The sequence below is a fragment of the Mytilus trossulus genome, chromosome 8 (assembly GCF_036588685.1).
Source record: "Mytilus trossulus isolate FHL-02 chromosome 8, PNRI_Mtr1.1.1.hap1, whole genome shotgun sequence".
NCBI lineage: Eukaryota > Metazoa > Mollusca > Bivalvia > Mytilida > Mytilidae > Mytilus > Mytilus trossulus.
In genome coordinates this window covers 68,734,018-68,745,326 of record NC_086380.1, presented here as the reverse complement: position 1 = coordinate 68,745,326, position 11,309 = coordinate 68,734,018, and the positions used below count along the sequence as shown (strand labels likewise).

Sequence of the window (11,309 nt, the reverse complement as noted above, 5' to 3'; positions counted from 1 at the left end):
ATACATGTATATAGGAGAAGTTTACTTTATTTTAATTGCTTCCTTCCAGGAAATAATTCCCTGGACATATTTACCTTATGCAAAGTGACTTCAGTGTGATCCATCTCTTAAAAATCCGGTGAACACAATATGCATGGATGTCCTGAAAATAAACTACGTTTTTGATTGAGTTAAGTCTGCCAATTGATATTTTATCGTATGTTTTTCTATGTTGTGATGTTATGCTATTGTTTCAGAAAAAGGGAGAAGGTTTGGATCCATTAAAACGTTTAATCCCGCTGCAAATGTTTGCACCTGTCCTAAGTCAGGAATCTGATGTACAGTAGTTGTCGAATGTTTATGTAATATATACGTGTTTCTCGTTTCTCGTTTTTTTTATATAGATTAGACCATTGGTTTTCCCATTTGAATGGTTTTACACTTGTAATTTTGGGGCCCTTTATAGCTTGTTGTTCGGTGTGAGCCAAGGCTCCGTGTAGAAGGCCGTACTTTAACCTATAATGGTTTACTTTTTAAATTGTTATTTGGATGGAGAGTTGTCTCATTGGCACTCACACCACATCTTCCTATATCTATTATCTGAATTTACATGTTAAACACATGCTCAATTTCCATGCATTTTTGTTGATTTTTTGTCGATTGTTGACAAACGGGTGGCAATCGTTAAACTTTGGGTTTAAAACATGATGTTTAACTACCTGCCATATTTTCACAACAACACTGAGTCAACAGATTGAAAAACAAATTGATGATTATACGAAATTTAATGAAAAAAATGATAATTTCGTGCACAGAAGACTAATTTTATGATGTTTGTGTGCATTGGTTCAAGAATTGGAAGATCAATGTTTTTCACCGGCCACTCGTTTCTTGTGACTTTAATGTAAATGCAAATTTTATTAATTTTTGCATGTTTATACCTTAATTAAAGTATGTCTAAAGACAGAAGATTATGGTTATCAATGTCAAGTTTTCCTGGTTAAGTTTGTTTCTTCGATTTGCAATAAGTTAACTATATCTAAATAATGAAATTGAGCATATTTGTGTATGGAATGATCGTAAGGTGTACATGTATTTCCAGTTTGGACGATCTAAGTTCTAGTAAAGCATTATATTTAAGGCTATTAACATAATATCTGGTTAATAAAGATGGCAGGCATTTCAGCGTGTGTACTTTTTTTGCAACTTAAAGTTTTTCACTATTTTAATATTAAAGTTTTTAAGATAATAAGCACACACGACAGATTGGTAAAACTTGTCATTTAATGACAATGACTCTTATAAAAAGTCACCTGACAGTTTTGACGCCACTGAACAATTGATAGTACTCAGACTTTTGAAGGTTTTTTTTATTGTCACAATTGTTTTATTTCATCATGGTTTTCAAAATAATAGACAAAATTTGCAGTTTCACCGTTTGTTCTATTTGTAGCCAAACCACTCATCTTGGTTGGCGACCGGGGTTATCTAACACATTTCAAAACTATATACCCCAATGATGATTGTGATCAAGTTTGTAAAATTTGGTCTTGTAGTTACGACTGTAGTTACGACGGACACCGAGTGATGAGAAAATCTCACCTTGCACTTTGGGCTAGTTGAACATAAAGTCACATATTTAGCTACATAGATATAGGAAGATGTGGTGTGAGTGCCAATGAGACAACTCTCCATCCAAATAACAATTTAAAAAGTAAACCATTATAGTACGGCCTTCAACACGGAGCCTTGGCTCACACCGAACAACAAGCTATAAAGGGCCCAAAATTACTAGTGTAAAACCATTCAAACATATATATTTAAAGACTCAGAATGAGAACATATATCTCCAAACATTTCGGTCCGTAAACATCGAAACAAAATTTTATACACAAATTTTATTATAAATCTAGATATTTTGATGATATATTTGCTTACAAATATTCATCCTGTCAAACTGACTTTAAAGCTAATTTCCATGTGATCGAGTTTAGTGTGGCTTCCATGTTGTTGAACTAGTATATGTTATTGTTAAGGGGCCAGCTAAAGTCTGCCTTTAGGTGTAAGATTTTCCTGCTGCAGGGGAGACACATTGGTGGCCTTTGTAAGTTTTTTTTTTTTAATCTATGGTCGTGTTGTTTTCCCTTGATCGGATGAAAATTGGTTATTTTTTTTCCTTCTTAAAAAAACGAATTCCTTAAATGATCTACACTTATGAAAGTAAATTGAAAAAAAACTATTAAAACTTTTTTGAAAGCTCTATTGTTTTCATCCTTATCATATGGTCTCGGGTGGAAAATTGTCTAAATGGCATTGACACAACATATATTTGTTCTGAGAATAAAAATAACATTATAATTATGAAAATAGAAATATTTCTTGAATGGACTGAAAAAAAAATATTGATCTGAAATTGTCGAAAAGTTTACAATCAAATGTTCACCAAAGTAACCTAGTCAAATGTAGGATAAACACTGGTTTCAACAGAATGGCTGTCAAAAGAAGTAACGTTATTTATCTTCTTTTAAAGATCATACCTTGAATATATTGTGAAAACATTTTACATAATTCATATATTTCCAAGGGACATAAGTATTTTTTTTAAAAGTTGGTCGGCCACAATTACACAAATTGTTTGAGATATTGATGATTTTAACATATAGTATAAGTTTAATAAAAATCTGCCAATAATGGTACCAGTAAGAGGGTTGACGAGGCAATTTTCGATAGGTTTAGTATTTCATAGGGGCATAGCTCTTTTTTATAAGTTTTATGTAAATCTGGCAATATTTGTACCCGTGAGACATGAACACGGCCATTTTCAATAAATTTAATATTTTTAAGAGGCCTGACTCTCTAAAACGCGAATGTTTCCATAGCACACGAATGTCCCACGCGCATTATCATGTTCTATGTTTGGTGGACCGTACGATTGGGAGTCAACACTCTAATTTGACATTGGAATTAGAAAGATCATATCATAGGGAACGTGTGTAATAAGTTTCAAGTTTTATTGTGGACTTCAACTTCATAAAAATCTACATTGATCAAAAACTTTAATGAGAAGCAGGACAGACGGACGGAGGAACGAACGAACGAACGCACAGACCGAGAACCATAATGCCCAGGTGAGTAATATATCTAAAAAGTCGATCGTCCACCATAATAAAATGTGTTGCTGATACTAACCTATTGTGTAAGTTTTATTAAAATCTGCATTGAATTGTACTCGTGAGAGCGCTAACGAGGCTATTTTCCTTACATTAAATATTTCCAAGGGGCATAACTCTTTAAAAAAAGTCGATTGTCCAAAATTATACAACTTTTTTGAGATATTGCTGATATTAACCTATAGTATAAGTTTTATAAAAATCTTGCAGAAATTGTACCAGTGAGAGTGGTAACGAGGCTATTTTCATCAATTAAGTATTTTAAAGGTCTTTATTTAAAAAAAAAAAAGTCTATCGTCCATCATTATATAATATGTCTTGTCCAAGATATTGCTGATATCAACCTCTTGTATAATTTTTATATAAATCTAGCAAGAATTGTTACCATGAGAGCGCACACAAGGCAATTTTCAATAAATTTATATTTTCAAGGGGCATTACTCTTTTAAAAAATCGATCGGCCACCATCATGAAACTTCGCGAGTCCGAGATATTACTGATATTAATCTATAATATAAGTTTAAGTTTTATAAAAATCTAGCAAGACTTGTACTTGTGTGAACGCTAACAAGACCGAATGGACGACCGGACGCTATTTATTTCCATGTACCCCGCAACATGTTACGCGGGTGATAATGAAATATCAATTGGTGCATTATTTTTTTTTTAAATATATTTTAACTACAATTGTTTAATTTAGGATGGAATGGGTAAACTGTTTAATTGCCAGTCCAGATTATGGATTATTTCTACCTTTAGAAAATAAAGCTACATACAAAATAGAAGACAAAAATGACCTATGAAAAAGAAATATCAAAACTTACTAAAACATGCTTACGCAGTTTGATCAGCTATAAGACAGAATCTTAATTTCAAAATTTAACTACACAAAATGGTAATATTTCAAGTTTTTGACATTGAGTAACAAAATGTTTTAATTAATTTTTATGTTCAACAAGTTTAATGTGTCTTAAAATCATAACTACACTGTTTAGCATATTAATAAAAAAAAACAATATTGGTATGCTTTTATATGCTATTACCTATATCCAATGATTGCAGTTCTTTATATCTAATCGTATTAAAATCAGAATACTTTATTGATATATCATGTCCGCCTAACTTCTGATGCAAATTATTGGTGATTTGGTAAATATTTACAATATTGATATGATTTTTTACTTCTAGCAATATCTAGTGGTGTTAATTCTGTCAATTTGACGTTACAATCTGCTCACTAGCAATAAACAGAGGTGATTCTTCAATGTATGTTTACTTATTAATGTCAGCCTTATTGTTTATTTACATCTATAATACTTCAGTATGTCCTTCCTGACAAGTAATGCACAGAGGTGATCCTTCTTCATCATTACACTTATGGATGTCAGCCATATATTTTAATAACATCTGTACTACTTCAGTATGTCCTTTCTCACAAGCAATGAACAGAGGTGATTCACCAGTATCTTTACACTTATTAATGTCTGCCTTATTGTTTATTAACATCTGCACAACTTCAGTGTTTTCATTGTAACAGGCAATGAACAGAGGTGATGCTCCAGTATCTTTACACTTATTAATGTCTGCCTTATTGTTTATTAACATCTGTACTACTTCAGTATGTCCTTTCTCACAAGCAATGTATAGATGTGATTCTCCAGTATCTTTACACTTATTAATGTCTGCCTTATTGTTTATTAACATCTGTACCACTTCAGTATGTCCTTTCTCACCAGCAATGTATAGATGTGACTCTCTAGTATCTGTACACTTATTAATGTCAGAGTTATTGTTTATTAACATCTGTACTACTTCAGTATGTCCTTTGCAACAAGCAATATACAGAGGTGTTTATACACTTATCAATATCAGCCTCATATTCTATTAATATCTGTACTACTTCACTATGTCCTTCCTGACAAGCAATGAACAGAGGTGATGCTCCAATGTCTCGACACTTATTAATGTCAGCCTTATTGTTTATTAACACCTGTACAACTTCAGAATGTCCTTCCTGACAAGCTATGAAAAGAGGTGATGCTCCAATGTCTCGACACTTATTAATGTCAGCATTATTTTTTTTATCAACATCTGTACAATTTCAGTATGGCCTTCCTTAGAGACAACGAACAGAGGTGATGCTCCTATTTTTTGGCACTTATTAATCTCAGCCTTATTTTTTATTAACATCTGTACAACTTTAGCATTGCCTTCAAAAGAAGCAATAAACAGAGGTGAGTTTCCAGAATCATCACACTTATTAACGTCAGCCTCATTTTCTATTAACATACGAACTACTTCAGTATGTCCTTTTTTACAAGCAATGTTCAAAGGCGATGCCCCATAATCGTTACACTTATTAATGTCAGCCTTATTGCTTATTAACACATGTACTACTTTATTATGTGCTCCGGAACATGCAGCGAACAGAGGTGATACTCCTTCATTTTCACACTTATTGATGCCAGCTTTATTGTTTATTAACATTTTCACGACTTCGGTATGTCCTTTCAGACAACCAACGAAAAGAGGTGATAATTCAGTATCTGTACACTTATCAATATCAGCCTTATGTTCTATTAATACCTGTACTAAATCAGTATTTCCTATCAAACAAGCAATGAGAAGAAGGTGAGGCTCCATTATCTTGACACTTATTAATGTCAGCCTTATTTTCTATTAACATGTGTACGACTTCAGTATGTCCTTCCTGACAAGCAATGAGCAAAGGTGATGTTCCAGTATCTGTACACTTATCAATATCAGCCTCATGTTCTATAAATACCTGGACTACTTCAGTATGTCCTCTCTTACAAGCAGCGAACAGAGGTGATGCTCCTATATCTGGACACTTATTAATCTCAGCCTTATTTTTTACTAACTTCTGTACAACTTCAGTATGTCCTTCATGGCAGGCAGTGAACAGAGGTGACATTCCAGAATCATTACACTTATTAATGTCAGCCTCATTTTCTATTAACATACGTACTATTTCAGTATGTCCTTCTTCACAAGCAATGGACAGAGGAGATGCTCCAGTATCTACACACTTATTAATGTCAGCCTTATTAATTATTAATGTATGTACTACTTCAGTATGTCCTTTGTAACAAGCAGCACACAGAGTTAATGCTCCAATATCTTGACATTTATCAATACCAGCCCTATTAATTATTAACATTTGTACGACTTCAATATATCCGTTCACACAAGCAAAGTGCAGAGGTGATAATCCATTGACTGCACACCTATTTATATCAGCCTTATTATCTATTAACATCTGTACGATCTCAGTATGTCCATTCTGCGAAGCCAAAGATAGAGGTGTTACTTCATCATCATTAAACTTATTAATGTCAGATTTATTGTTTATTAACATTTGTAATACTTCCCTATGTCCTTCCTTACACGCTGCCAACAGAGGTGAGGTTCCAGAATCATCACACTTATCAACATCAGCCTCATTTTCTATTAACATACGAACTATTTCAGTATGTCCTTTTTCACAAGCAATGGACAGATATCTACACACTTATTAATGTTAGCCTTATTGCTTATTAACAAATGTACTATTTCATTATGTGCTTTGAAACATGCAACAGCCAGAGGTGATACTCCTTCATCATCACACTTATTGATATCAGCTTTATTGTTTATTAACATTTGTACGATTTCAGTATGCCCTTGGTGACAAGCATAGTACAGAGGTGATACTCCAAAATATCTGCATTTATTAATGTCAGCCTTATTGGTTATTAACATGTGTACGACTTCAGTATGTCCATTCTGACAAGCAACATACAGAGGTGATGCTCCAATATCTCCACACTTATCAATGTCAGCCTTATTGTTTATTAACATACGTACTATTTCAGTATGTCCTTGCTGACAAGCAATGTACAGAGGTGATTCACCAGTATCTGTACATTTATTCATGTCAGCTTTATTTGTTATTAACAGCTGTACTGCTTCAGGATTTCCATTCTGACAAATACAGAAGAAAGGTGATGTTCCATCATCAGAACAACTATTAACATTTATGTTACAATTATTTAAGCACCACTGAATATGATCTAAATCTCCATAATAACAACAATTCAGTAATGCAGTACTTTTGTTTTTTGTGTCCTGAAGACTAGCTAATTTTTTCTGTTGTGATATTTCTAAACCTTTTACATGTACAAGGATTCTTTGTCTTAAGATCCTATCGTCCATATTGATGTTACCGAATACATCTACAATATTTCCTCTAAACCAGTCGTCTACCAATTAAGGAATAACAGTACTGTAGTTGAAGAGTTGCCACCGTCAATTGTAGATTTGACGTTCGCAAATGCAGTTTTACTGGCGACGCGTAGCGGAGACAGTAAAACGGAGATTTGCGACCGTCAAATCAAAATTGACGGTGGCAACTCTTCAACTACAGTACTGTTATTCCGATTCTAATGCATTTCAAAAAGAAATAATACGATAAAACTTGGAAAAATGTCTAAATTTGAAAAATTAAAAAAAATCCGCGAATCTTCATGAATGATTTTAGCGCAAAAGCGTCATGGATAAACGTGACGTCATACGAATGAAAACTTACAAACTGGAGGTTGATACATTACCTGTACGCTTCAAAATCGGATAAAATAACGTTAAAACGGCGAATCTGAGGTAGGTATTGTTTTATTCTCGATTATATAGTAGTAATCGAACATTTGTTGATTCGATCCTTTCAAAATGGTTGTTCCTCCTTAGTTACGCCTGATCAACGGTGGATATGACGGCAACTTTTAGCCAATGAAAAAGAATGTAACATACAAATTGCATTATAATCTTTTAATATACAGTTGCTGATATTTTTCTGACACAGGTATTAAAAATGCATCTCTCTTTCTTTTTTTGTCAAAAACAAACCTTTCACGAATGAATTTACTCGAAGCATTATTTATTAAACAAGAAATCATAACATTACCAAAGTAAAAAGCAAGAAAGTCAAACAGCTTGTCATGAATAGTTCTATACACTTCACCATCCTTTCTGATAAACGTATGAGTAAGTGAATCCAGCGCATCACGAAGAACCAATCGAGATGTTCCTTTCACCACCTTACTAGCTTCATATGTGTTCTTTATGATAGTTTTTATATCTTTATCGACATCCTCTGTGAGCCATTTTTCTTTAATGCGATTGTTAAACATTACACATAGAGCAAGTGCACAGTATTTGCCATGTGCTCCCTCTGTCTGTAATTTATCTATCTCTTCTTTGTAAACTGTAAATGGATTCTCAAAGAAATCTAACATTCTCAGATTTGTGTTTTGCTGTATAATTGACATAAAAGAGGAAAACAGTCAAACAAGTCACAAAATTTAATGATCTTAGAGGCGTTTGTTTTCAGGTAAAGTTCAGCAATAGATTGTTTTTCGGTTTTTGATAAACATAAATCTTCCGACAAAAGGTTGCATTCACAGGACTGATAAAATGATAAAGATTTCATTTTTTCATCTTTGTAAACATGTAGTCTACAAGCCAGAATTAATTTAACTGATTTCTTTTCTACTAATGTTTTGATTTTCCCCATCAAATTTTTCCAGCTTTCAAACTTCATAGGATTTATGGTATATGTTCCACAAAAGTTATCCACAACAAACAGAAGGTTCTTACTTGGATTGTACCACTTGATGATGTTTTTAGGGTGTGTTATCGGTAAAATAGCATAGCCTTTTTCTTGCATTCGTAGAGCAACATGATGTACCAAAGATGATTTTCCTGTTCCCGAACTCCCGGTAACAATTACACAAACCTTTTCCTTGATACATTTTAATACACTCTTTGCTCCATTTGTTTCTATAAACATTTTCTGATCTCCCGTCCAAGTTTCTAATTCCTCTTTAAGGATGTAGTTAGGTGAGGTTTTGGAATTTTTGTCAAATGTTCGGACTCCTTGGTGTTATTCCATACAATACAATGTAAAATATATTGCCCCATAACACCCATTTATTTTTAGCTCACCTGGCCAAAAGGCCAAGTGAGCTTTTCTCATCACTTGGCGTCCGTCGTCCGTCGTCCGTCGTCGTCATCGTCGTCGTCGTCGTCGTCCTGCGTCCGTCGTCGTTAACTTTTACAAAAATCTTCTCCTCTGAAACTACTGGGCTAAATTAAACCAAACTTGGCCACAATCATCATTTGGGTATCTAATTTTAAAAATGTGTTGCGTGGCCCGCCAAACCAACCAAGATGGCCGCCATGTCTAAAAATAGAACATACGGGTAAAATGCAGTTTTTGGCTTATAACTCAAAAACCAAAGCATTTAGAGCAAATCTGACATTGGGTAAAATTGTTTATCTGGTTAAGATCTATCTGCCCTGAAATTTTTAGATGAATCAGACAACCCATTGTTGGGTAGCTGCCCCTAAATTGGTAATTTTAAGGAAATTTTACTGTCTTTGGTTATTATCTTGAATATTATTATAGATGGAGATAAACTGTCAGTTGACCCCTTTAGGAGTTATTTCCCTTTATAGTAAATTTTTAACCATTTTTCGTAAATCTCCATGATCTTTTACAAAAAATTTCTCCTCTGAAACTACCGGGCCAAATTAATCCAAACTTGGCCACACTCATCATTGATGTATTTAGTTTAAAATTTGTGTTTTGTTTCCCGGCCAACCAACCAAGATGGCCGCCATGGCTAAAAATAGAACATAGGGGTAAAATGCAGTTTTTGGCTTATAACTCAAAAACCAAAGCATTTAGAGCAAATCTGACATAGGTAAAATGTTGATCTGGTCAAGATCTATCTGCCCTGAAATATTAAGATGAATCAGACAACCCATTGTTGGGTTGCTGCCCCTAAATTGGTAATTCTAAGGAAATTTTACTGTTTTTGGTTATTACCTTGAATATTATTATAGATAGAGATAAACTGTAGACAGCAATAATGTTCAGCAAAGTAAGATTTACAAATACGTCAACATGACCAAAATGGTCAGTTGACCCCTTTAGGAGTTATTGCCCTTTATAGTTAATTTTTAACCTTTTTTCGTAAATCTCCATGATCTTTTACAAAAATCTTCTCCTCTGAAACAACCGGACCAAATTAATCCAAACTTGGCCACAATAATAATTGATGTATCTAGTTTAAAAATTGTGTTTTTTGACCTGGCCAACCAACCAAGAAGGCTGCCATGGCTAAAAATAGAACATGGAGGTTAAATGCAGTTTTTGGTTATTACTCAAAAACCAAAGCATTTAGAGCAAATCTGACAGTGGGTAAAATTGTTTATCTGGTGAAGATCTTTCTGCCCTGTAATTTAAAGATGAATGGGACAACCCGTTGTTGGGTTGCTGCCCCTGAATTGGTAATTTTAAGGAAATGTTGCTGTTTTGGGTTATTACCTTGAATATTATTATAGATAGAGATAAACTGTAAAACAGCAATAATGTACAGCAATTTAAGACTAAAAAATAAGTCAAAATGACCAAAATGGTCAATTGATCCCCTAAGAAGTTATTGTCCTTTATAATCAATTTTTAACAATTTTCATAAAATTTGTAAATTTTTACTATCATTTTCCACTGAAACTACACGGACAAGTTCATTATAGATAGAGATAATTGAAAGCAGCAAGAATGTTCAGTAAAGTAAGATGTACAAACACATCACAATCACCTAAACACAATTTTGTCATGAACTGTCTGCTTCCTTTGTTTAATTCACATATACCAAGGTGAGCGACACAGGCTCTTTAGAGCCTCTAGTTTCATATAAGACTTAATAGCTCATAAACGGTCATTTACCAAAATTTAAGAAGATTCTTAATTTTCTTTTTTTGTTTTTTTAACTTATAATACCAATGCAAATATAATGTAAAAGTCCGAGTCAGCCTTTTCCCGCAATTTTTTAAATCTGAAATATCGTTAAAAAGAAATAAAACTCATAAAACCCTAACCAACATGTTTAACCCTGCCTTAGTATGTATGTTGCTGTTCTAAGTATATCGTATACTTTATTCGTTTGTAATTTGTATATTTTGTACATTAGTCAGACAAGGTCATTTTTTTCATTTGAGCTGTTTTACATTTTGTATTGGTTTTGCTCATGAGTGAAGGCTTTACAGGACTTATAGATGCTTACATCTAATTCATCATGGTTTTCGGAGAAAGGTGTC

The 11,309-nt window shown here is 33.4% G+C and overlaps 3 protein-coding genes across 3 annotated transcripts; all 3 read right to left on the bottom strand.

The window, feature by feature from the left end:
• Nucleotides 1-4,457: 4,457 nt before the first annotated feature.
• On the bottom strand, nucleotides 4,458-4,952 carry LOC134727914 (ankyrin repeat domain-containing protein 29-like). The gene has a single exon (XM_063592308.1). It carries the CDS (start codon nucleotides 4,950-4,952, stop codon nucleotides 4,458-4,460), a length of 495 nt encoding a protein of 164 aa, XP_063448378.1.
• Nucleotides 4,953-4,962: 10 nt separating this feature from the next.
• LOC134727913 (ankyrin repeat domain-containing protein 50-like) lies at nucleotides 4,963-5,636 on the bottom strand. Its single transcript, XM_063592307.1, has 2 exons — nucleotides 5,346-5,636; nucleotides 4,963-5,205 (listed from the first exon to the last, which is right to left on the bottom strand). The coding sequence occupies exons 1-2, from the start codon at nucleotides 5,634-5,636 to the stop codon at nucleotides 4,963-4,965; spliced, it is 534 nt and encodes a 177-aa protein (XP_063448377.1).
• A 109-nt stretch (nucleotides 5,637-5,745) lies between these two features.
• Nucleotides 5,746-6,627, bottom strand: LOC134727911 (ankyrin repeat domain-containing protein 50-like). Its single transcript, XM_063592306.1, has one exon. It carries the CDS (start codon nucleotides 6,625-6,627, stop codon nucleotides 5,746-5,748), a length of 882 nt encoding a protein of 293 aa, XP_063448376.1.
• Nucleotides 6,628-11,309: the final 4,682 nt, after the last annotated feature.

Coding starts and splice junctions, on each gene's coding strand:
- LOC134727913 (XM_063592307.1), bottom strand. CDS start 5,636: ATGTTAATAAACAATAAAGCTGGCATCAATAAGTGTGAAAATGAAGGA. Junction 5,206..5,345: donor TTGAAGGCAATGCTAAAGTT/GTACAGATGTTA, acceptor GACATTAATAAG/TGTCGAGACATTGGAGCATC.
- LOC134727914 (XM_063592308.1), bottom strand. CDS start 4,952: ATGTTAATAAACAATAACTCTGACATTAATAAGTGTACAGATACTAGA.
- LOC134727911 (XM_063592306.1), bottom strand. CDS start 6,627: ATGTTAATAGAAAATGAGGCTGATGTTGATAAGTGTGATGATTCTGGA.